This window comes from Oncorhynchus mykiss, chromosome 18 (genome assembly GCF_013265735.2).
Source record: "Oncorhynchus mykiss isolate Arlee chromosome 18, USDA_OmykA_1.1, whole genome shotgun sequence".
Classification (NCBI taxonomy): Eukaryota; Metazoa; Chordata; class Actinopteri; order Salmoniformes; family Salmonidae; genus Oncorhynchus; species Oncorhynchus mykiss.
Window position 1 is genome coordinate 42,889,259 of NC_048582.1, and position 26,719 is coordinate 42,915,977.

At 41.8% G+C, this 26,719-nt stretch overlaps 3 gene segments (V, D, J or C); 2 read left to right on the forward strand and 1 right to left on the reverse strand.

Annotated features, from left to right (window-relative positions):
* The first annotated feature begins 359 nt into the window (after nt 1-359).
* LOC110496318 lies at nt 360-986 on the forward strand. The segment is given in 2 exon segments: nt 360-452; nt 614-986. Coding segments are annotated over 2 exon segments (372 nt in total).
* Nucleotides 987-5,772: 4,786 nt separating this feature from the next.
* On the reverse strand, nt 5,773-9,847 carry LOC110496825. The segment is given in 3 exon segments: nt 5,773-6,306; nt 7,713-7,896; nt 9,812-9,847. Coding segments are annotated over 3 exon segments (543 nt in total).
* A 525-nt stretch (nt 9,848-10,372) lies between these two features.
* LOC110496320 lies at nt 10,373-10,980 on the forward strand. The segment is given in 2 exon segments: nt 10,373-10,453; nt 10,646-10,980. Coding segments are annotated over 2 exon segments (372 nt in total).
* The last annotated feature ends 15,739 nt before the right edge of the window (nt 10,981-26,719 follow it).

Below are 26,719 nucleotides of genomic sequence, written 5' to 3' on the forward strand. Positions count from 1 at the left end.
TTGATTTGTTAAAAAAGTTTGAAATATCCAATAAATGTCGTTCCACTTCATGATTGTGTCCCACTTGTTGTTGATTCTTCAGAAAAAAATACAGTTTTATATCTTTATGTTTGAAGCCTGAAATGTGGCAAAAGGTCGCAAAGTTCAAGGGGGCCGAATACTTTCGCAAGGCACTGTAGGAGCACTAATCACGTGTATGTGACCAAAAAAAATGATGACTTGACTTATTTCATCTCTCTCTCTCTCTCTCTGTAATGTGCGCGTGCGCGCACACACACACATTTGCATAAAATATGAGATATTTGCATAGCTGTCCTGCCTCATTGCTCCACATACTTTTAAAACCCCAGTGTTGATCAGTGACTGTTCACTCCTTTCAGAGCCACTGACACGCAGCACAATGATGATGTCACTGATTCTACTGCTGGGGACACTGGGGCTCCTTGTTCAGGGTGAGAGACACTTTGACTAACTTTGATTTATTATGGGTTTGGCTTCAGAGTTGCACATTCGTTAATTTGACAGTTTTGCTTAAAAGGCTTTGCTTTACGATATGCTTGTTGTTGTGATAACCTTACTAATCAACCTTTCTTCACCTTTGTTTATCTTTCAGAATCATCAGCAGATATAATTCTGACTCAGTCTCCTAAATCTCAGTCTGTAAGTCCAGGAGAGACTGTCTCTATCAGCTGTACAGCCAGTTCAAGTACTGGTAATTATCTCCACTGGTACCTGCAGAAACCTGGAGAAGCTCCTAAACTCCTGGTTTATGCTGCTACAACCCGTCAGTCTGGGATTCCAGGTCGTTTCAGCGGAGGTGGATCTGGTAGTTCTTATACTCATTACACTCTGACCATCAGTGGAGTCCAGGCTGAAGATGCAGGAGATTACTACTGTCAGCAGAGTAACAGCTCTCCATTCACACAGTGTTAGAGCGTCGTACAAAAACCTCCCTCAGCTAAAGAGGAACAGCTCTGACTCAACAGCTGCAAAGCTACAGAGTCTCCTGTATTCTACAGTACTCTAAACTACAAATAATCAAAATATGAAACTACAATACAATAATGTAATTGGTTAGACTATGGATTATGATACTGCACGTATCTCTCAATATATTAAGAAAACATTTTTAATCTTTGTTTACACACCAGGACCATTAAGGATACAGAGCTGTAAAAAATATTTTTTTTAGGACATGTTGAACACAATTCTGAATAGGTTTAGATTTTGTGCCCATTTCAGTACACAATAGCATGAAAGTTGAACCTGCCCAAACCCAACTTCCCAACTATTCATGGCCTACTCAACTTCTATACCCCTCCAACTCTGAGAGTGAATACAGTCATATTGTTTGCATTCAAGAAGTACTATTTTGACATTATGAGAGTGTATATCTGTCACAAGTAAATCTAGTTCACGCAGCCATATAAAGACCTGAGAGTGACGTCCACAATTTGCACGTTATGCAAAGTCCAGCGTGAAGTCTGGTTTCCCCAACCCTAGTCAGACACACACAGCTGCCCTAGTCCCAGAGGGTTTGAGGATGGGAGATTGTGAGCTGTGGTGGGGTTGAAACTCAGATTTGGATGAGCAGGGTGACACTCCCAGAATAGAGCAGTACCATGGCCAGATGTTCACCTGTTCCCAGAGAGTTCCACTGAGCTTGGAGCACATGGCTTCAGTAATGGTAACATCCAGAGTCATATATTTAGAGACTTAGGCCAACTTTTAGAATTTGTAATATTGTTCTAATTAAGTGATAATGCTTGGGAAGCCGGTGTTTGGAGGATATTTTGGCACTAGTGTTGCTAGGGCCGAGATGAAGTTGAGATAACAATGCTGTGTAACTGTAATATTCAGTTACATAGCATTGTTTAAATATCCCCCATGTAATGTTAATGGGGATCTACTATGCCTGCCACAGAATGTTGAAGTGTCATGTAAATACATCATAATGCAGAAACCTCAATGTCCTCTCTAATACATGGCTCTGGTAACATCATAAAGACTGGGGAGTCTAGATAACATGACTTCAGTATTAGTAACATCATAAAGACTGGGGAGTCTAGAGAACATGGCTTCAGTATTAGTAACATCATAAAGACTGGGGAGTCTAGAGAACATGACTTCAGTATTAGTAACATCATAAAGACTGGGGAGTCTAGAGAACATGGCTTCAGTATTAGTAATATCATAAAGACTGGGGAGTCTAGAGAACATGGCTTCAGTATTAGTAACATCATAAAGACTGGGGAATCTAGAGAACATGGTTTCAGTATTGGTATCACTGTAGATATCATTTTGACTGGTATTATATTTGGCCCAATCAGCCAAGCTTTCATGGAGAGAGGTTCATTAACTGAAATGTATCAGTAACATTATTTTCCATGGCAGAGCTCTCCATTTCCTATAGTCCACGATCAGCTCCTGTGTCTTGCTCACATTGAGAGAGAGGTTGTTGTCCTGGCACCACACTGCCAAGTCTCTGACATCCTCCCTATAGGCTGCTTCATCGTTGTCGGTGATCAGGCCTACCACTGTTGTGTCGTCATCAAACTTTTGATAGTGTTGAATTCATGCCCGGCCATGTAGTCGTGGGTGAACAGGGAGTATAGAAGGGGACTAAGCACGCTCCCCCGAGGTGCCCCAGTGTTGAGGATCAGCGTGGCAGATGTGTTGTTGCCTACTCTTACCACCTGTTTGGCAGTCAGTCAGGAAGTCCAGGATCCAGTAGCAGAGGGAGGTGTTTACTCCCAGGGTGATGAGATTTGTGGGCACTTTGTGGTGTTGAATGCTGTGCTGTAGTCAATGAACAGCATTCTCACATAGGTGTTCCCTTTGTCCAGGTGGGAAAGGGCAGTGTGGAGTGCGATTGAGATTGTGTCATCTGGAGTGGATCTAGGGTTTCTGGCATGATCGTGTTGATGTGAGCCATGACCAGCCTATCAAAGCACTTCATGGCTACCGACCTGAGTGCTACAGGGCGGGAATCATTCAGGCAGGTTAACTTCTCTTTCTTGGGCGCAGGGACTATGGGGTCTGTTTGAAACATGTAGGTATTACAGATTCAGCCAGGGAGAGGTTGAAAATGTCAGTGAAGACACTTGGTCCGCGCATGCTTTGAGTACACGTTCTGGTATTCCCTCTAGCCCGCGGCTTTGTGAATGTTAACCTGTCTAAAGGTCTTGCTCACATCGGCTACCGAGAGCGTGATCACACAGTCGTCCAGAATAGCTGGTGCTCTCATGCAAGCTTCAGTGTTGCTTGCCTCGGAGCAAGCATAAAAGGCATTTAGCTCGTCTGGTTCGCTCCCGTCACTGGGCAGCTCACGGCTGGGTTTCCCTTTGTAGTCTGTAATAGTTTTCGAGCCCTGCCACATCCGACAAGCATCAGAGCCGGTGTAGTAGGATTCAATCTTAGTCCTGTATTGACACTTTGCCTGTTTGATGGTTCGTCTGATGGCATTGCAGGATTTCTTATCAGCTTCCGGATGAGTCTCACGGTAGACCTAGCTTTTGAAAATTGCTGACTTCGTTTATCTGTGTGTGTGCACGTGCACGGAGCGTGTATTTGTGTAAATGATGAAAGCTTTGCATAGTTGTCCTGCCTCATTGCTCCACATACTTTTAAAACCCCAGTGTTGATCAGTGACTGTTCACTCCTTTCAGAGCCACTGACACGCAACACAATGATGATGTCACTGATTCTACTGCTGGGAACACTGGGACTCCTTGTTCAGGGTGAGATACACTGACTAACTTTGATTCATGATGGATTTGGCTTCAGAATTAAACTTCATTTGTGAATATTGCAGATCATTTTCTTTATATCTTCTGGTTTTGCCTGATATATTTCATGATAGTATTTGGAAAATAGATATTTGTTGTGATAACCTTACTAATCAGTCATTGTACACTTTTGTTTTATTTTTCAGAATCAGCAGCAGATATAACTCTGACTCAGTCTCCTAAATCTCAGTCTGTTAGTCCAGGAGAGACTGTCTCTATCAGCTGTACAGCCAGTTCAAGTACGGGTAATAATCTCCACTGGTACCTGCAGAAACCTGGAGAAGCTCCTAAACTCCTGGTTTATACTGGTACAACCCGTCAGTCTGGGATTCCAGGTCGTTTCAGTGGGAGTGGATCTCGTTTTCCTTATACTCATTACACTCTGACCATCAGTGGAGTCCAGGCTGAAGATGCAGCAGATTACTACTGTCAGCAGGGTACCAGCGTTCCATTCACACAGTGTTAGAACACCATACAAAAACCTCCTGCAGCTAAAGATGAACTGCTCTGACTTAACAGCTGCAGAGCTACAGAGTCTTCCGTATTCTAAAGTATTCTAAACTCCAATTCTTCGAAATATGACGCATACTGTACATTTCTCTCAATATATTCTCCAAAAAAATGTAAATCTTTGTAAACACACTGGGACCACTAAGGATACAAAGCTGTAGAAAATGCTTTCTTTTTAAGGACATGTTAAGCAAAATTCAGAATAGGTTTATATTTATGCTTTGACTTCTCTTCATATTGTAAGAAGCACCCATTTCAGCATGCAATAGCATGAATGTTGACCCTGTCCAAACCCAACCATTTATGCCCTACTCAACTTCTATATCTCTCCAATCTTGACAGAACGAATACAGTCATATCGTTTCAATTCAAGAAGAACCACTTTGATATTATCGTGATACAGTATATCTGTCACAAATAAATGTAGATCACGTAGCCATATAAAGACCTGAGAGTGAAGTCCCCAACTTGAACGTTATGCAAAGTCCAGCGTGAATTCTGGTTCTCCAGCCCTAGTCAGCTCTAGTCAGACACACACAGCTGCCCCAGTCCCAGAGGGTTTGAGGCTGGGAGATTGTGTTCTGTGGTGTGGCTGAAAGGGATATTTGCATGGGCAGGGTTACTGCAACACTCCCAGAATAGAGCAGCACAGTAGCCAGATGTTCACATGTCCCCAGAGAGTTCCAGTGAGTTTAGAACACATGTCTTCAGTATTAGAAACCTCATGAAGATCCATGTGTTTATAATGTCTTCAGTATTAGTAACATCATGAAGACCAGTAGATTTAGAGCACATGGTTTCAGTATTAGTAACATCATGAAGACCAGTGTGTTTAGAGCACATGGTTTTAGTATTAGTAACATCATAAAGACCAGTGGGTTTATAATAAGTCTTTAGTATTAGTGACATCATAAAGACCAGTGGGTTTATAATATGTCTTCAGTATTAGTAACATCATGAAGACCAGTGGGTTTATAATATGTATTTAGTATTAGTAACATCATAAAGACCAGTGGGTTTATAATATGTCTTTAGTATTAGTAACATCATAAAGACCAGTGGGTTTATAATATGTCTTTAGTATTAGTAACATCATAAAGACCAGTGGGTTTATAATATGTATTTAGTATTAGTAACATCATGAAGACCAGTGGGTTTATAATATGTATTTAGTATTAGTAACATCATAAAGACCAGTGGGTTTATAATATGTCTTCAGTATTAGTGACATCATGAAGACCAGTGAGTTTAGAGCACATGGATTCAGTTTTAGTCGTACTGTAGATATCCTTTTGACTGGTACCAAACTTGGCCCAATCAGCTAAGCGTTCATTGAGAGAGGTTCATTATCTGAAATGTATCAGTAACATTGTGTTTCATGGCGGAGCTCTCCATTCCTTATGAAAACTAAACAAATCATAAAGAAAAATGTCTAATGGTAAACCTCATTAAAGAATGATATCCAGACACACAATTTAACATTTTGAACGTCTTTATTGTCTCAACATGTCAGAAACAACAGCATTATGGTAATAAGGTTCAGAACACATGATATGAAAGCCAAGCAGATCTATTCAGACATGTGTTCTCTTCTTTGTTCCACTATGCTAAAAGCTCCAGCTGGAGGAAGGATTCCCACACAGGATCCAGCTCCAGGCCACACTGGAGTCAAAGGGGGGAGCTCATTAATCAGAACACTGGTCTCTCCTCAGTGTCTCAGAGAGAGGAGACTGGGAGCCCTGGGTGGCCTCACAGGTCACAGAGCCCACCTTCTTCCACTGGTCGACAGGGAGGGTCAGGGTGCTGCTCCAGCTGTAGTGGCGATCCTTCTCCAGGACCCCGGGGCTCCCGGTCACCTCCCAGGTGTTGCTGCTGCTGCCGTCCACCTTCCAGCTCAGCTTCCAGTCTGAGGGGAAGCCCTTGTTGGCCAGGCACATGAGAGTGGCCTTCCCCTGCTGCAGCTCCACACTGGAGGGGGGCAGGACTGTCAGGGTGGGACGAACGTCACCTAGGAGACAGGTGGGAAGTTATGGAGAGGGGAACTATCAATCAATCATCAGACTGATATGACAATATTGATGCAGCAGTTTTACATCTTAGCTGTAAATTACATTTTTTTTCCATCAGTAGGTTTCTGTTCCTCATACAGACAGTCAGTTTATCACACTTCCCTTTGAGTAGCTACTGAAGCATATTATAACTACATGAGATGACTGAAAATACAATCAACTATCTTCAAAATTGTACTATTTAAAATGTGAAATATTCCTCCCTTACTGTAATGGAATAAACTCCTATGAATCAAACTGCATTTCATTATTAATTATTATGATGTTTCTTTTAAAGAACATTTCACAGAATGTATGAACAATTCTTAAATGATTAATTAAATTACAATTGGTTGATAATATGCCTGTGCTGAAGAAATCAATTCCAGTTGACTGTAAACAATGAAATACATTTAATTTAAAAATCACACTAAAACATTTAAGTTTTACATTTTCGAAAAGAAAATGAATAAAGTTACGTGTAATTTACAAGATATTGTATCAAATTGAAAATAAACCTATATTCATATGAACAGCAGAAAAGCTGGACTTCACAAGATAGCAAGTCTTTTCAATAGATAGCAAATAAAACAACAAATGGGATCAAATAAGATACAAAATAGTAAATAGCAAATAGATAGCAAATCTAAGCAATACCTTGCAGCTGAATGCTGAAGGAGTGAATTAAGTTGAATATAACCATCTTACAACAATTATATACATTTAAAATACACATTTAAATAAAATGAATAGTGATATTATTTACGAGACTAGGTCTGTTAACCAAAAATAATAGCTTAATATTTGAGGTTTAACCAAAATATATTTTCACACAAATGGGGACTCTTATGAACAGAATAACTCTTTAACCAAAAACATAACTATGCATAGCATTTATTTCCATTTTAATCTTAGTTTCCTCTCTCACAAGATCATCAGTGCATCTATATGCAAGGTCAGAACATTTTCTTTATTAGAGATAGGTAAACTTACTTCCAACATCCAGTCTAGTGCCTCCACCAAAAGTGTACCACAGTGATACAATCTCATTCAGCGGCCGTACAAAAACCTCTGACACTATAGAGACACTGCTTTTGCTCTTTCTAAAGCTACATTCATCTAAACCACTGATTTCAACAGTATCTCTGTTCCAAATGAATACACACTGTATAACCTTGTTTGATATATTACATCTTGAATAGGCATTTTGATTGAACTAAGTTTACTTTAAGGAAAATAAATGCAAAACAAATTCTCGAAGAATAAATATACATTTTTACCTTCTATTTAAGGGAGTTGTAATATTGTTAAGAAAATGAATTGGGATTTTGATATCAGAGGTCAAGATCAAGAACTGAATACTTACTGCCAACACTCAGTTTGGTCCCTCCACCGAAAGTCCACCACAGTGATAGATTCTGATTGACTGGCTGGACAAAAACCTCCAGACAGACACAGAGGGGAATGATAACAGAGACATGGAACTGATGCCCCCTACTGGTACACTCTGGAACTCCAGTAGACTGGACACATTCACTTTCCCCATTGAACTTTCAACATTTTGAAAATGGCTGGTGGACTATGTTGATGTGCAGTGCCTTCAGAAAGTATTCACACCCTTTGACTTTTTCCACATTTTGTTGTCTAACAGCCTGAATTGAATGGGGACTTTTTAAGATAGTTACAGAGTGTGATGGTATGCTTGTCATCTGCAAGGACTCTGGAGTTTTTTGGAGGGATAAATGGAATGGAGCTAAGCACAGGCACAATCTTAGAGGAAAAGTTGGTTCAGTCTGCTTTCCACCAGATACTGTGAGACAAATTCATCTTTCAGCAGGACAGCAACTTAAAACACAAGACCAAATATACACTGGAGTTCCTTACCAAGACGACATTGAATGTTTCTGAGTTGCCTTTAAGTAGTTACAGTTTTGAACTTAGATCGTTGACAAAAAATTTGACAATTAAATCCATTGGAAACCCATCTTGTTACACAACAAAATGTGGGAAAAGTCAAAAGTCCAATTTTTTACATTATTATGAATAAAAATATCTGCCAGCGGCATTTTGCGGAAGAGTCACACTGTCTGGAACATTCTCCCTAGTAAGTGGGACCTGCTCCATGTGTACATCTGTACATGATTTGTGGCAAATCTGTTTCAATCATGTCTTTGGTCACTTTCACGTGGGTCAAACAAAAACACCCTAATGATTGGCAGGCAATAAAGCCTCCCACAACGCAGGCGATGGCTGCAAGTTGCAACTGGTGAGGAGAAACTGCAGAAACTTGCAGTCAACTACAGTCAAAACTTCATGACCTTTGATCACATGGTTTTTGTAAAGTTCATGCAGTTGTTATGTAGGCTCAAGTCAGAATATGAGAACATATGAGAACTCATGGTTGCTTCCCACTCTTTATGCAAATGACCAGATATTGTCAATAGCTTCCAAATTAAGATAACATAAGATAGCAGTCATGGTAGATTTATGCTAGATTTATCTGTGTCAGGTAGGAAATTTGAAGTGCAATCATCCCACTGGGCAGATGTCATTTCAATGTCTGTTCCACATGTGTTCAACATAATTTCATTGAAATGACGTGGAAACGTGGCGTAGCGGTCTAAGGCACTGCATCGCAGTGATTGAGGCGTCATTACAGACCTGAGGTTGATCCCAGGCTGTGTCACAGCTGGCCATGACCGGGAGACCCATGAAGCATGGCACAATTGGGCCAGCGTCTTCCGGGTTAGGTAAGAGTTTGGCCGGCCTGGATTTCCTTGTCCCATCAAGCTCTAGCGACTTCTTGTGGTGGAAAAAGCGCCTGCAAGCTGATCTCGGTTGCCAGCTGGACAGTGTTTCCTCCAACACATTGCTGTGGCTGGCTTCCGAGTTCAGTGAGCAGTGTGTCAAGAAGCAGTGCGGCTTTCCAGGATTGTGTTTCGGAGGACGCATGGCTCTCGACCTTCGCCTCTCCTGAGTCCATAGGGGAGTTGCTGTGATGAGACAAGACTGTAACTACCAATTGGGGAGAAAAGGGGGTAAATCTGCAACAAAAAAACACACACACAGCTCATCAGGAGGAATCTGACCAGAAGCAGTTAACCCACACATTTCACATATTATCACTCTATGACATGAGCTCAAGAGAAGATAAAAACTTGTGAGGATTTCATGCACTCTGTTTACTAGTGTAGAGACTGTTTTAACAGTATTCATTTTTTTAGAAACAAATAATGAAATGTCTGAAGTCTACTGTCTTCCAGATATCTCTTAGATCTCTTATCTTTCATTGACCACGGAGCACCTGAACTCCTCCAGCACATCCAGCATGGACCCCACCTCCCTGGATTCAGGTCGCCTGATTTCAAACATCGTCCTGGGGCTGTGCTGTGTGCTGGGCCTCCCTGGTAACATAGCTGTTCTGGAGGTCAAACTGCGCAGCTAGTCCCAACACCCCAACTTTACCGTGTGTCTCATGCTGAACCTGGCGTCCTCCGACATCTTGTACATGGCCACGATACATGTGTGTATCTATACTCTCCTGCTCTGATCTGACGCACACCCCAAAATGTTTCAATAGGTGCTGACTAATGGAAAGTAAACTGGATAAAAATAAATAAAGTTGAACACTACATATGCTCCTGAGAACTGAATGGGTATATAGACTGTGTAACTTTCATTTCATACGGATCTGGGGGAGCTTGTACAGAGCACCACTACTGTCCATCTTGAGAAGGTCTGAAAAATACAGAGGCAGTAATTCTACTGTTAAACTTAAATGACCTTCTGAGCCTGAAAACCACTGTTGATGGACATAAACCACTGTGTACGTGGGCTCATTTATGATATAGTTGTTACCTTGTGTGGTTTATGATTTCAGTATTCTCAAATGTAATATACAGTAGGCCTGTTGACTTCTTTTGTATGTGTGGTGTATTTGCGTAAAATATTGGGGTTTTGCATATCTGTCCTGCCTCATTGCTCCACATACTTTTAAAACCCCAGTGTTGATCAGTGACTGTTCACTCCTTTCAGAGCCACTGACACGCAGCATAATGATGATGTCACTGATTCTACTGCTGGGGACACTGGGGCTCCTTGTTCAGGGTGAGAGACACTTTGACTAACTTGGATTCATGATGGTTTTGGCTTCAGATTTAAACTTTGTGAAATTTGAAGATTTTAATAAAAAACAATCTGGTTTTGCCTGATATGTTTCATGTTATAATGTGTAAGATTATCAATGTATATTTGTTGTGATTAATAATCAACCTTTCTTTACTTTTGTTTATGTTTCAGACTCATCAGCAGATATAATTCTGACTCAGTCTCCTAAATCTCAGTCTGTTAGTCCAGGAGAGACTGTCTCTATCAGCTGTACAGCCAGTTCAAGTACGGGTAATAATCTCCAGTGGTACCTGCAGACACCTGGAGAAGCTCCTAAACTCCTGGTTTATCATGGTACAAACCGCCAGTCTGGGATTCCAGGTCGTTTCAGTGGGAGTGGATCTGGTAATTCAAACACTCATTACACTCTGACCATCAGTGGAGTCCAGGCTGAAGATGCAGGAGATTACTACTGTCAGCAGGGTTCCAGCTATCCGTTCACACAGTGTTAGAGCGTCATACAAAAACCTCCCTCAGCTAAAGAGGAACTGCTCTGACTCAACAGCTGCAGAGTTACGGCGCCCCTCCCGTATTCTAAAGTGATTTAAAGACCAATTATTTGAAAAATGACGCATACTGTACATATCTCTCATTATATTCTCCAAAAATGTTTAATCTTTGTAAACACACTGGGACCAATAAGGATACAGAGCTGTAGAAAATGCTTTCTTTTGAAGGACATGTTAAGCAAAGTTAAGAACAGGTTTACATTTACGCTTCGATTTCTCTTCATATTGTAAGAAGAACTCATTTCAGTACACAACAGCATGAGTGTTGACCCCGTCTGAACCAAACTATTCATGCCCTACTCAACTTCTATACGCCTCCAAACTTGAATGAGTGAATACAGTCATATCATTTGCATTCAAGAAATACTACTTTGACATCATTATGATACAGTATATCACATGGTTTCAGTATTACTAACATCATGAAGACCAGTGAGTTTAGAGCACTTGGCTTCAGTATTAGTAACATTATGAAGACCAGTGAGTTTAGAGCACTTGGCTTCAGTATTAGTAACATTATGAAGACCAGTGAGTTTAGAGCACTTGGCTTCAGTATTAGTAACATCATGAAGATCAGTGAGTTTAGAGTACATTTATTCAGTATTAGTAACATGATGAAGACCAGTGAGTTTAGAGCACATGGTTTCAATATTAGTAACATCATGAAGACCAGTGAGTTTAGAGTACATGGCCTCAGTATTAGTATCACTGTAGATATCCTTTTGACTGGTATTATATTTGGCCCAATTAGCTAAGCGTTCATTCCGAGAGGTTCATTAACTGAAATGTATCAGTAACATTATTTTTCACGATACCTCTCGATACCTACTCTCCTGGGCGACTGGACTCTGCAAGCTAGCCACCATCACTCCAGGTGCTCTACCTGCAGATGTGGAACCGGCTGGGACGCAAGGGGGAGGTTGCACTGCTCCTGGCCCTGTAGGGGCTTGCATGCGGCCTGACTGGCCCCGCTGTGACGACTCGCGAAATGGGCAATGAGTGCTGCCAAGACACGCGCTGGGGTTCATGATCCCATTCTCTGTGCTGGTCACATCCTACTGCTGCCTCCACGGACTGGTGAACCAAGTTGACGCAGCAGATCACAAGTGTTGTGGTTGCATTCTACATCCTCCGCATCCCTGTGATCCATAAGCGTGGTGGACATTGCCGGAGTGGTGCTGTGTCTGTCTGAAGTCGGTCTCTGCAGATTTGACTAAAGGGATGTGGCAGGCATGCCAACCCATAACTCTAACTCTCACCCTACCCATAACCAAACCCCTTATCCCTAACAGTAACAAATTAATAATTTCTTAGGGCTGTGATCCCGCGTATGGGATCGATATGACAACAGCCAGCTAAAGTGCAGGGCGCCAAATTCAAAACAACAGAAATCCCATCATTAAAATTCCTCAAACATAGAAGTATTTCACACCATTTTAAAGATGCACTTCTTGTTAATCCCACCACAGTGTCCGATTTCAAATAGGCTTTACAGTGAAAGCACCACAAATGATTATGTTAGGTCAGAGCCAAGTCACAGAAAAACACAGCCATTTTTCCAGCCAAAGAGAAGAGTCACTAAAATCAGAAATAGAGATACAATTAATCACTAACCTTTGATGATCTTCATCAGATGACACTCATAGGACTTCATGCTACACAATACATGTATGTTTTGTTCGATGAAGTTCATATTTATATAAACAAATCTCAGTAGACATTGGCGCGTTATGTTTAGAAGTTCCAAAAACATCCGGTGATTTTGCAGAGAGCCACATGAATTTCCAGAAATCCTCAAAATAGACATTGATAAAAGACACAAGTGTTATTCACAGAATTAAAGATAGCCTTCTCCTTAATGCAACCGCTGTGTCAGATTTTAAAAAAAACGTTACGGGAAAAGCACACCATGCAATAATCTGAGTACGGCGCTCAGAGACCAAACAAGCCAAAAAGATATCCGGCATATTGTGGGGTCAACATAAGTCAGAAATAGCATTATAAATATTAATTTACCTTTGATGATCTTCATCAGAATGCACTCCCAGGAATCCCAGTTCCACAATAAATGTTTGATTTGTTCGATAAAGTTTATCATTTATGTCCAAATTCCTCCTTGTTGTTAGCGCGTTCAGCCCAGTAATCCATCTTCAAAAAATTCCATTACAGTCCGTAGAAACATGTCAAACGACGTATAGAATCAATCTTTAGGATGTTTTTAACATAAATCTTCAATAATGTTCCAACCGGAGAATTCCTTTGTCTTCAGAAATGCAATGGATCGCGAGCTACCTCTCATGTGAACGAGCGTCACTAGCTTGTGGCACTCTGCTGGACCACTGACTCAAAGAGCACTTAAGAGCCCCTCCTTTACAGTAGAAGCCTCAAACAAGTTTCTAAAGACTGTTGACATCTAGTGGAAGCCTTAGGAAGTGCAACAGGACCAATATCCCACTGTATCTTCAATAGGGAATGAGTTGAAAAACGACCAACCTCAGATTTCCCACTTCCTGGTTGGATATTTTCTCAAGTTTTTGCCTGCCATATGAGTTCTGTTCTACACACAGACATCATTCAAACAGTTTCAGAAACTTCAGAGTGTTTTCTATCCAAATATACTAATATAATACTACTAATCTAATATGCATATATTAGAAACTGGGACTTAGTAGCAGGCAGTTTACTCTGGGCACCTCTGGGCACCTTATTCATCCAAGCTAATCAATACTGCCCCCAGCCATAAGAAGTTTTAAGGTACTCACAAAATAGAAAAAAACGTTTTATCTGGATTCAGCTGGTCAGTCTATGTCATGGAAAGAGCAGGTGTCCTTAATGTTTTGTACGCTCAGTTTATACCAGTGTTGCAGTTGCACTAAACTCATACCATTTCTTAGTCATACCATTTCTTAGTCAATTGTCATCATTAATTAAAATTATAATTGAACAGGTAAAAAGGTATGCTTAGATAACCTATACCGATAAATATATATACAGTGCCTTACGAAAGTATTCGGCCCCCTTGAACTTTGCGACCTTTTGCCACATTTCAGGCTTCAAACATAAAGATATAAAACTGTATTTTTTTGTGAAGAATCAACAACAAGTGGGACACAATCATGAAGTGGAACGACATTTATTGGATATTTCAAACTTTTTTTAACAAATCAAAAACTGAAAAATTGGGCGTGCAAAATTATTCAGCCCCTTTACTTTCAGTGCAGCAAACTCTCTCCAGAAGTTCAGTGAGGATTTCTGAATGATCCAATGTTGACCTAAATGACTAATGATGATAAATACAATCCACCTGTGTGTAATCAAGTCTCCGTATAAATGCACCTGCACTGTGATAGTCTCAGAGGTCCGTTAAAAGCGCAGAGAGCATCATGAAGAACAAGGAACACACCAGGCAGGTCCGAGATACTGTTGTGAAGAAGTTTAAAGCCGGATTTGGATACAAAAAGATTTCCCAAGCTTTAAACATCCCAAGGAGCACTGTGCAAGCGATAATATTGAAATGGAAGGAGTATCAGACCACTGCAAATCTACCAAGACCTGGCTGTCCCTCTAAACTTTCAACTCATACAAGGAGAAGACTGATCAGAGATGCAGCCAAGAGGCCCATGATCACTCTGGATGAACTGCAGAGATCTACAGCTGAGGTGGGAGACTCTGTCCATAGGACAACAATCAGTCGTATATTGCACAAATCTGGTCTTTCTGGAAGAGTGGCAAGAAGAAAGCCATTTCTTAAAGATATCCATAAAAAGTGTCGTTTAAAGTTTGCTACAAGCCACCTGGGAGACACACCAAACATGTGGAAGAAGGTGCTCTGGTCAGATGAAACCAAAATTGATCTTTTTGGCAACAATGCAAAACGTTATGTTTGGCGTAAAAGCAACACAGCTGAACACACCATCCCCACTGTCAAACATGGTGGTGGCAGCATCATGGTTTGGGCCTGCTTTTCTTCAGCAGGGACAGGGAAGATGGTTAAAATTGATGGGAAGGGGGGGATGGTAGGGGACGCCATGTGCGACTGACGTGTTTTCTGTTTGCTCCCGTGGTATTCTTAAAGTTTATATGAATTCTGCAGCAGAACCGTATTTATTTTCGAATATTAATTTGGTGATCCCTTTCCGTAAAAACCAAGACTACTTTGCTTCAGAATGTCAGCATGTCGACCAAACATAAGGCCAAGAACATGACTTTAAGAAAACCCGGCCTACAAGACCCGCTCTCATCACCGCCCTCTCCTGAGTCTGAGGGCCCGGGGACGCACACTTACCCGGGGGCGCGGCTTGGCCTGGCGGCGCTGAAATGAACATTCTCGAGGCCATCAAACTACTACGCTCTGAGATAGTTGAAATGAAAACACAGGTGGTTGCTACGATTGAGGCCAGAATACAGGAGGTTTCTGATACTTTAAAAGCAGATTTAACCATCCTGCGGAACGAGACTGTGCCGGCAATTACATTACTCAAAACAACAACTGCATCACACACTACAACGATTGCAGCACTGGAGGCCTCCGCTACTAATGTCTCTCCGATTGAACTACATCCCTGGAGGCTGAAGTTAAACGCCTAGCTGCGTATTTGAAAAAGGTGAGGGAGAGCTTTGTGAGTTTAGAGGGATTCTCTCGCTGCAATAATCTGAGACTTGTATCAGTCCCAGAGTCCGCGGAAATGCATCGCGCCACAGATTTCGTTTCAGGGCTGCTGAAGGATGTTCTTGCCTTAGACGAAAAGCCCCTGATTGATCGAGCCCACCGGTCGCTGCGCCCAAAGCCTCCGACGAGCCCGCAATACCACTCTGAGCTTTCAAGGACAGAGCTTTTCCATATACCAGGACTACTCCCCCACTGTTTCCAGGCAGCGCGCAGCTTTCGGACAGGCCAAACGAGTACTTCGGGACCATCCAAGTGTGAAGTATGGACTGCGATTCCCGGCCCGTTTATGGATATCTCATGAGGGTAAAGACCACACATTTGAATCTCCGGAGGAGGCTATGGCTCACATTCAACGTCACATCAAGAAGTCTTGAATATGCTCACAGTTCAGCAACTGTTGCTTGCGAACTATGGATAGTAAGTACCCCACTTGTGGTACAATTATGTTGAGATATAACAGGCTAGTCTTGTATAGTTGGTGAAACTATTCAGGCTTATTTGATGTGATCTAATGTTTTGATCATCTAGTGTGCGTGCCTTATCTCGCTCACCTATTTAGTTTGTTTACACATTGTCTCAGTGACTCAAAATATTTTTGGTTATTTGTTTACTGCATCCGTTTGCATTGACCCAGTAAACAGTAAATGTCTCCCGAGGCTACACGGTTTCTGGGGCCTCACTTTAATTTTAAAAGTTTTGAGCGTCATTTATGCCCAGCAAACGTTCAACGTTGCGCACACGTGATTTTTTGGGATTGGTTGTAAGCTGTCTCAGCTTCAATTAGACTACTATTATAATTACTATTATTTTTAATTGTCTTACTACGATTTCCTTACTTCAAATTAGATTTTTGGCTGAGAGCCTTTATACATTTTATTTATTTTCTCTCTCAATGCCTGTAATAAGACGTGGAATACAATTATATACATCTACAAGTGGTGCTTTTGTCATTCCGTTTGCACAAGTGATTCGCCTTTTTTTTATTTGAAAAGAAATACATACAAATCTTTCTTTTTGCTGCTTGATCCACTAACAAAACGCGACTTTAAAGAGCGTGACTGTGGGTTTAGGTTTAAGACCGCATACTGTGCGAAGAGAACATGTTCTATTTAGGCTTGTACCTCGTTTGGGGAGGTATTGTCTGGGATGGGGGAGGGGGAGGGGTGGGGTGGCAGGTTGAATTGTTCAGTTCTAATGTTGTCATTCTGTCTTTTTAGTTTTTTTTTCTGTACTTTTTTCTGTACTTTTTCCAAACATTTACCACCGTACATTATTACTCTGAGACAAGTTATTCTGGGGGTTTTGGGCGCTCATTGCTTTTCCATTCTATGCTCTGATGACAGGGTTGAATAACGGGAATGCCCAGAGGGGCCGAAATAATACGATCAAGTACATTTCTTGGAATACCAAAGGGGTCAACAACCCGGTGAAGCGTAAGAGGGTGTTGACACACTTAAAGGGTTTGAATGCAAATATTGCATTTCTACAAGAGACTCACTTGAGGACAGGTGAGCATTTTAGGATGCGTAAGGACTGGGTTGGTCAAGCGTTCCACTCAAACTTTCATAGTAAATCAAGAGGTGCTGCTATTCTGGTTGATAAAGCTACTCCCTTTGTAGCTTCTGAGGTTATTGCTGATCCTAAAGGACGATACGTCATAGTAACTGGTGAACTGTTTTCTACCCCTCTTGTTTTGGCTAGTGTTTTTGCTCCCAATTGGGATGACACAAGTTTCATTTCTTCCTTTCTGTCTGCTATTCCCAATTTAGATTCTCATTTGTTGATCTTAGGGGGGATTTCAACTGTAAAATGTCCCCAGTTCTTGACAAGTCCTCACAAACAAATACAGGCCCATCTAAATGTGCCCTACTTATTCAATCCTTTCTTCAGAAATATGCTATGTTTGAGGGCTGGCGTTTCCTACATCCTACAGATAGACAGTATTCCTTTTATTCTCATGTTCATCAAACATACTCCCGGATTGATTACTTCTTTTTGGACAAAAAACTTCTGCCTAACCTTCGGCAGTGTACTTACGAGAGTATTGTTATCTCTGACCATTCACCATTAGTGCTTGAACTAGAGTTTCCCCAGCGACCTCCTAGGTGTTATCAATGGCGTCTCAACCCCATTTTACTCTCAGATAAGGAGTTTGTCAATTTAATTTCTTCTGAAATTACCTTATTCCTAGAAACTAATTCAACACCAGGTACGTCCTGCTCTACCATATGGGAGTCTCTCAAAGCATACCTACGTGGCCAAATTATTTCTTATACAGCCAACCAAAACAGAGTTCGCTCCCAGCGACTTCGGGACCTGAGCGAGTCCATAGCCACATTGGATGAGAAGTATGCTACGGATCCTTCCTCTGATCTGCATAAAGAGCGCCAACTACTCCAATCTGAATTCGATGAGCTTTCTACCAGGCAAGCTGAACAGTTACTCTTGCGAGCTCGATACAAAGTCTATGAACAAGGTGACAAGGCCAGTAAACTCCTTGCACATCAGATCCGTAAATCTGAGGCCTCACGTTTAATCCCACAAATAAGGACCCCGTCTGGTACAGTTATACATAAAGAGATCAATGATCAATTTAAACAATTTTACTCTGCGCTATACACCTCTGAATCCCCTCAAGACCCTTCGCTGATTGACTCCTTCTTGAATGGCTTGAATATGCCTTCAATTGATACAGACTCCCATGACTGTCTAGAAGAAGAATTTACGCTTGAGGAGATTGCAACAGCAGTGTCCGCAATAAAAAGTGGTAAATCACCGGGTCCGGACGGTTTTCCAACCGAATTTTACAGGACGTTTTCTGGTCTGCTTTGCCCATTCTTATCCCGACTATTTGCAGAGTGCCTCAATACTTCAAAGCTGCCGCCTAGCCTTTATCAGGCTTCAATTTCATTACTACTAAAGAAAAACAAAGACCCCCTGGAATGTGGATCCTATCGCCCAATCTCGCTTTTAAACTGTGATTACAAAATCCTAGCTAAGCTTTTAGCCATCTGTATGGAAGGCTTGCTGCACCAAGTAATACACTCTGACCAGACTGGCTTTGTGAGAAATAGGCATTTATTTTTCAATATTAGGCGCCATATGAATATACTGTACTCCCCAGCGTCGGAGGACCCGGAGGTGGTGGTCTCGCTTGATGCCGAAAAAGCGTTTGACCGCGTTGAGTGGGATTACCTAACAGCTGCCCTTTATAAATTTGGCTTTGGCCCCAAATTCATTGCGTGGATAAAGATTCTTTATTTTTTCCCCATGGCTTCGGTACGGACTAATAACTTGTCCTCTGACTATTTTCCCTTGCACCGCGGATCCAGACAGGGTTGCCCACTCTCCCCCTTGTTGTTTGCTTTGGCAATCGAGCCTCTCGCCATTGCACTACGCTCTAATGATGCCATTCAAGGCATAATCAGGGCGGGCTGGGAGCAGAAAGTCTCGCTATATGCTGACGACCTCCTTTTGTTTATCTCCAACCCCGATACCTCATTGCCACGTGCCCTATCTGTTCTTAAAAAGTTTGGATCAATCTCAGGGTACAAGCTGAATCTAGGCAAGAGTGAGCTTTTTCCGGTAAACAAGGCTGCTTTAAAGTGCTCTTTCACAAGTTCTCAGTTTAGGATTGTCCGGGATCAATTCACTTACTTGGGAGTAAAAGTGACAAGGAAATATTCAAATTTGTTTCAGGAAAACTTTGTTGCTCTTTTTGGAATTCGCTACCCCTTTCTCTTATCGGAAGGATTAATGTCATTAAAATGATTGTGTTGCCCAAATTTTTATATTTATTTCAATGTTTACCCATTTTTATTCCAAAATCTTTTTTTATTTCACTGGATCAAACATTCATGCATTTTATTTGGGATGGCAAGGTACCACGGATTGGTAGAAAACATTTACAGAAGCCTAGGTCATTGGGGGGTTTAGCTTTACCAAATTTTCAGACATACTACTGGGCTGCAAATTTCAGAGCCGTTCTGTACTGGCTGCAGACTGATCCTACTGGCCCTAGACCTCTCTGGGCCCAGATGGAGTCTGAATCGTGTAAACCTGCTGCACTTTCCTCTGTGCTGTGCTCATCTCTCCCAGTGTCCCTAGGCAAAAGGTGTGCCAACCCAATTGTAAAGCAGTCTCTTAAAATTTGGAATCAGTTCCGTTTAGCCTTTAACCTCCGAGGCTTTTCTCTATCAGGCCCAATCAATCAGAACATTTTATTTCCTCCATCTTTGAATGATGGGGCTTTTGGCATTTGGCACTCACTAGGCCTTTCCTCGCTAGCCCAATTATTCTTTGATGATACATTTGCCTCTTTTTCTCAGCTGCAGGAAAAGTTCAATCTCCCCCAATCCCACTTTTTCCGCTATCTCCAGACTAGAAACTTTGTCAGGGCTAACACACCTTGATTTCCCAATAGGCCTCCGAATACAGCTATAGAGAGCATCTTGGAGCTGAACAAGCTTCCTAGAGGCGCAATTTCAGATGTATATGCAATCATTCATGACCTACAGAACCCTTCTTTGGTGCCTTTAAAGACTCGATGGGAAAAATATTTGGGGGAGGAACTTGGGGAAGACGCCTGGGAATCTGTGCTGCGCAGGGTGCACTCGTCCTCTTTTAGCACTAGACACAGCCTCATTCAATTCAAGGTGGTTCACCGTATCCACTGGTCGGGGGCCAAACTTGGAAGAATATTCTCTGATTTTGATCCTACCTGTGTCAGATGTAAGGTGGAACCAGCCACACTGTTGCATATGTTTTGGGGCTGTCATAAACTGTCAGGTTTCTGGGAATTGATATTTAAATGTTTCTCTGATATATATGACACTGTTATAGATCCGTCTCCCCTTACAGCCCTTTTTGGAGTACTGCCCACGGGTACCCCCCTATCAAGAATCCAGTCGGACACTGTTGCTTATACAACTCTTTTAGCTAGACGGCTAATACTACAGAACTGGAAAATGGCAGCTCCCCCATCTTATAAATATTGGGTGAGGGATGTGTTGTGCTCTCTGAAACTAGAAAAAATTAAATTAAATTCACGTGGGAACCCCAAACTGTTTGATGAGGCTTGGGCTCCATTCCGGTCTTACTTTAAACAGTCCATCTTCTGATGGCATTCCAATTAATACTAAAATAAGTCTGTGACTTGTGGGTTGGAGGAGCTTCTCTCTGTGTTTTTGCTGGGGGGGGGGGGGGGTATTAAGGTTCATGTGCTTATTGATTGTGGTCCGCAGATGCCTTGTTCATCTTGCCCAGGCAGAGACTGAAGTGTTAGCTTGTTGTTCCCAGTTATTTTTACATTTTGTTCATGCCTACATGAATAATCATTTTATTTTTTTATTTTAAATCATTGTACACTTTTTTTTTGTCCAGTGGATGGTCGGTCTGTGGCCATGACTCTGTGAGTGGTTGCATTTCTCCACCCTTATCCCTTGACTGTTTACAGGAACAATGGTGAGGTGTTTGCTCTGTACTATAGATTGCCCTTTAACCTCTGTAGCCTTCTGCCTGGTGTGTTTAACTTGTCTAAAGTATGGTATCTTTAAAGCTATTTTTTTATTTGTATTTTTATTTTTATTTATTTATTTTTTCTAGTTGAGTATATTATTTATATTGCTTTGTCTTGTCTGTGTGTGTGTATGTTCAAATCTTAATAAACAGAGTTTAAAAAAAAGAATAATAATAATTGATGGGAAGATGGATGGAGCCAAATACAGGACCATTCTGGAAGAAAACCTGATGGAGTTTGCAAAAGACCTGAGACTGGGACGGAGATTTGTTTTCCAACAAGACAATGATCCAAAACATAAAGCAAAATCTACAATGGAATGGTTCAAAAATAAACATATCCAGGTGTTAGAATGGCCAAGTCAAAGTCCAGACCTGAATCCAATCGAGAATCTGTGGAAAGAACTGAAAACTGCTGTTCACAAATGCTCTCCATCCAACCTCACTGAGCTCGAGCTGTTTTGCAAGGAGGAATGGGAAAAATGTTCAGTCTCTCGATGTGCAAAACTGATAGAGACATACCCCAAGCGACTTACAGCTGTAATCGCAGCAAAAGGTGGCGCTACAAAGTATTAACTTAAGGGGGCTGAATAATTTTGCACGCCCAATTTTTCAGTTTTTGATTTGTTAAAAAAGTTTGAAATATCCAATAAATGTCGTTCCACTTCATGATTGTGTCCCACTTGTTGTTGATTCTTCACAAAAAAATACAGTTTTATATCTTTATGTTTGAAGCCTGAAATGTGGCAAAAGGTCGCAAAGTTCAAGGGGGGCGAATACTTTCGCAAGGCACTGTATATATATTTTATATATATATATATATATATATATATATATATATATATATATATAAATATATATATTTTACATAGAATTAGGCTGAACGATTATGGCTCTAAATTACAGGAAAAAGGTGTTTGAAAAATGGTCATCATTCATTACAATGACAATTGAACAGGTTAAAAGGTATGCTTAGATTAATCACGAGTAAAATTCAGTCTGTGCTGCTGCTCACCTCTAGTTGCTACTGGAAAAGTCATATTATCAGATATGAAGGTAAGACCCAGATGTGACAACGTCGAATAAACAATAGTTTAATATTCCCACAGGGGCAAGCAATAGACAGGTCAAGGAAGGCAGTGGTCAATAGTCCAGAGTAGTGGGGGAAAGGTACAGGATATCAGGCAGGGTCAGGGGCAGGCAGGCGGGCTCAGAGACAGGACAGGCAAGGGTCAAAACCAGGAGGGCAAGAAAAAGAGAAACTGGGGAAAAGCAGGAGCTGAGAGAAAATGCTGGTTGACTTGACAAACAAGATGAACTGGCACAGACAGACAGAAAACACAGCTATAAATACACAGGGGATAATGGGGAAGATGGGCGACACCTGGAGGTGGGTGGAGACAATCACAAAAACAGGTGAAACAGATCAGGGTGGGACAGTACTCCCCCTTTAGGGGCGCCACCTGGCGTCTTACAGGGGCGCGTAGCTGGTTGACCGGAGTGCCGGCGATGGAAGTCGACGATGAGGGCTGGGTCCAGGACGTTTCTAGCGGGGACACAGCACCTCTTCTCCGGGCCATAACCCTCTCAGTCCACCAGGTACTGGAAATACCTGCCCCGTGGACGAATACTCAGGAGGCGTCTCACCGTGTATGCTGGATGACCAAAAATATCCTTCTGTCTCACGCACACACACACACACACACACACACGAGAAAGAAGCTGATAAGAGGCAGTTAACCCATATTACTTTCCTTATTATCACTCTATGACAAGAGATCAAGTGAGAAGAACAAACTTTTTTCACCAGACTGTTTTCTGGTGTTCAGACCGTTATAACCTGTTCTGAGATGTCCAGCACCTGCAAAAAAAGTTAAACATAGAATTAGATGTCTAAAGTCTATTTCCAGATAGCTCTTACATCTCTTATCTTATTCTTTCACTGACCATGGAGAACCTCAACTCCTCCAACATCTCCAGCTTGGACCCCTCCTCCAAGATTTAGAGAAATGTCCTGGGGCTGTGCTGTGCACTGGGTTTCCCTGGTAACATAACTGTCCTGGTGGTCATACTGCGCCGCCCGCCCCAACGCCCCAACTTTACCCTGTGCCTCATGCTGAACCTGGCGTCATCCAACATCTGGTACATGGCCACGATACCTGTGTGGATCTGTACTCTCCTGCACTGCTGGGCCGTGTCACCTGCAAGCTAGCCACCTTCCGGCTCTACCTCAGCCCATAACTCTAACCATCACCCTACTCATAAACAAAACCCTTAACCCTAATCATAACAAATTAGGGTACTCACAAAAATAAAGGTGACTTTTTAAGGTGTTTTGGCTTGGTTTAAACAGCAGCCAATTTAGCTATTTTGTTCTCAACAAAACCCACATTTTTGGTTGCTGGCTCTGTATCTGTATAGCCTGTACTTTCTAGGTATCCATAGGTTAGCCTATATTTGTTATTTTGATGATCTGTCTCCTTTCAAGCTTGACCTCCAAATCCTAAATTGTATTTGTCAGCTTTCGATTGCATAAATATATACATTTAGTTTTAATGAATACATTGATTTGTTGTTTCTCTTACAGTACACGTCTGCTTTGGAGGAGCCCCAACCTCCCAGAAAGTGTTGGACTATTTCATCATACTTGTGAAGTTGACTCATTCTTTGTCAAAATCTTGACAGGTATTTTACCATTGAGCACCATGGAAAAACACTCTAGATGTATGTAACAACAGTTGTGCCTAAATAGATCATTAAAAGCATGCAATTCAAACCTTGCACCACTCTGATGCCCAACATGGGTTCAACCATGTCAGTTTCAGTCTAAGACTCAACAAGAAGTGAGACAGCAGGCCAAGAATGACAAACAAAATAGTTATGAAACAAATGAAGGTAGAACTTGTAACATGTAACTGTCACGTCTCTTGATGGCACCAGGCTGCCCTTCATTACACAAAACTGTCACCAACATTACGAGCAGCTGCTCAATATTGGTCTCACCTGGACTCCATTACCTTGTTGATTTCCCCCTCTATATCTGTCTGCTCCTCAGTTTGTTCCCTTTGTCAGCATTGATGTCGTTATTTTTCACCTGTCCAGACGCTGTTCCTGCCCTGTTTCATGTCCGCTGTTTAGTAAATGTTCTCCCTGTACCTGCTTCACGTCTCCAGCGTTGATCCTCACAGTAACAACACATTTGGTACAAGGACAAACAACGTAATCCCCACAAGACCAAGTCTGAAAAAGGCAAAAAGGCAAAAAAGGCAAAATCCTCAACATAATATTCACAGAGGATACAGAACGTTAAGAACACCTTCTTAATATTGATTTGCACCCCCCCCCCCCCTTTTGCCCTCAGAAGTGTCAATTAGTCAGGCCATGGACTACAAGTTGTTGAAAGTGTTCCACAGTGTGCCTGGGATTTTTTTTAAAGTCACACTACATTATTCTCCAGACAATTGAATGAAAGTGTGTGAGAGCCATTTTATATGGATCTGGGAGAAGTTTAACTTAAAGTAAAGCACATCACACAAACTGCCATTATGCATTGTGGTAAAAAGAGGACGACAGAGCACCATTACTGTCCCTCATGCAAAAAAATGGAAACCATTTGCAATCAGGCTAAGGGTCCATTTATTTTCATAGATTCAATAATTGTATAATTTAGAAAATTAATTTGAATACTGCACAACTCCTGAATTATTTTAATTTGATTATAAAACGTAAATGAATAGAAGTGTTGAATTTAATACATAAAAATACATTTGACCGCAACCCTGATAGGTCCTAAACATTGAATCAATATTTGAATTTGAAAACAAAACAAGTAAGGCTTTTATGTTTTTGTATTCACAACTAAAGTCAGTTATGAGATACATTTATCTCCTAATGTTAACACACGTCCTAACTGTGAGTCATAAAGTGTTTTTTTGTCTCTTTCTCTGTGTTTCTATCTCCTATTGGAGGTTGTGTTCATGGCTGGGGCTCCTCTGATCTCGGGTCAGTATGAGTAAGGGAGACTTCCAGTAGAATCCTGCTGGATTGCAACTCTAGTTTGGAACACTCTTCTCTCTGGAGCTTCATTCACAAACACACTGGGACACGGAGGATACTGAGCTGTAGAGGATGCTTCTCTTTTGAAGAAGATGCTGAACAAGTAGTAAAGATTGGGATAAGTCTTCTGTTATGTTCAGGACCAAGATGGAGCCGACAGAGATGGTCGCCTCGCTTCAGATCCTTAGAAAACTATGCAGTTATTATTATTTTTTTAAATATCTGATTTCTTACATTGTTAGCCCAGAAAATCTCAAGTGTTATTACATACATCTGGGAAGAACTATTGGATATAAAAGCGACGTCAATTTACCATCAATACGACCAGGAAGACTTTCCCGAAGCGGATCCTTTGTTCGGACCTCCACCCTGGACATGCGATCATATCCCAGCGGCCGACCGAAAAAACGCGGTCGCGGCAGGAGAGGAAGACGGAACGGCCTACTAGTCAGACTCTGAAGGCGAGCACACCATTCACCGCTTCCGAGCATATTACAATGTCCAATCTCTAGACAACAAGGTGGATGAAATTAGGGCACAAGTTGCCTTCCAGAGAGACATCAGAGATACCCTAGACCCACTCCAATTTGAACTACCGCCTCAATATGTCCACTGACGATGCAAATACCATCACACTGCACACTGCCCTATCCCATCTGGACAAGAGGAATACCTATGTAAGAATGCTGTTCATTAACTACAGCTCTGCATTTAACACCATACTACCCTCCAAACTCATTAAGCTCTAGACCCTGGGTCTCGACCTCGCCCTGTGCAACTGGGCCTGGACTTTCCAGTGGAAGGGTAGGAAACAACATCTCTACCCCGCTGATCCTCAACACTGGGGCCCCACAAGGGTGCGTTCTTAGCCCTCTCCTGTACTCCCTGTTCACCCATGACTGCGTGGCCATGCACGCCTCCAACTCAATCATCAAGTTTGCAGATGACACTACAACACTGGGGCCTGATTACCAACAACAATGAGACTGCCTACAGGGAGGGGATGAGGGCCCTTGGAGTGTGGTGAGGGCCCTTGTAGTGTGTGTGTGTGTGTGTGTGTGTGTGTGTGTGTGTGTGTGTGTGTGTGTGGGGTGGGGGGGAGGGAGGGATAAAACACACACAGACAGACAGACAGCTCATCAGGAGGAATCTGACCAGAGGTAGTAAACCCAAACCTTTCACTTACTATCAAAAAACTATGACATGAGATCAAGAGAAGATATTTTTTTATTTTATTTTTTTTGTTACAATGTGTGGTGTGTCTATGATTTTAGTATTCTCCGATTTGATATACAGTAAGCATACTTCTGGAAACTGGTGACTAATTTTATCTGTGTGTGTGTGTGTGTGTGTGTGTGTGTGTGTGTGTGTGTGTGTGTGTGTGTGTGTGTGTGTGTGTGTGTGTGTGTGTGTGTGTGTGTGTGTGTGTGTGTGTGTGTGTGTGTGTGTGCAAAT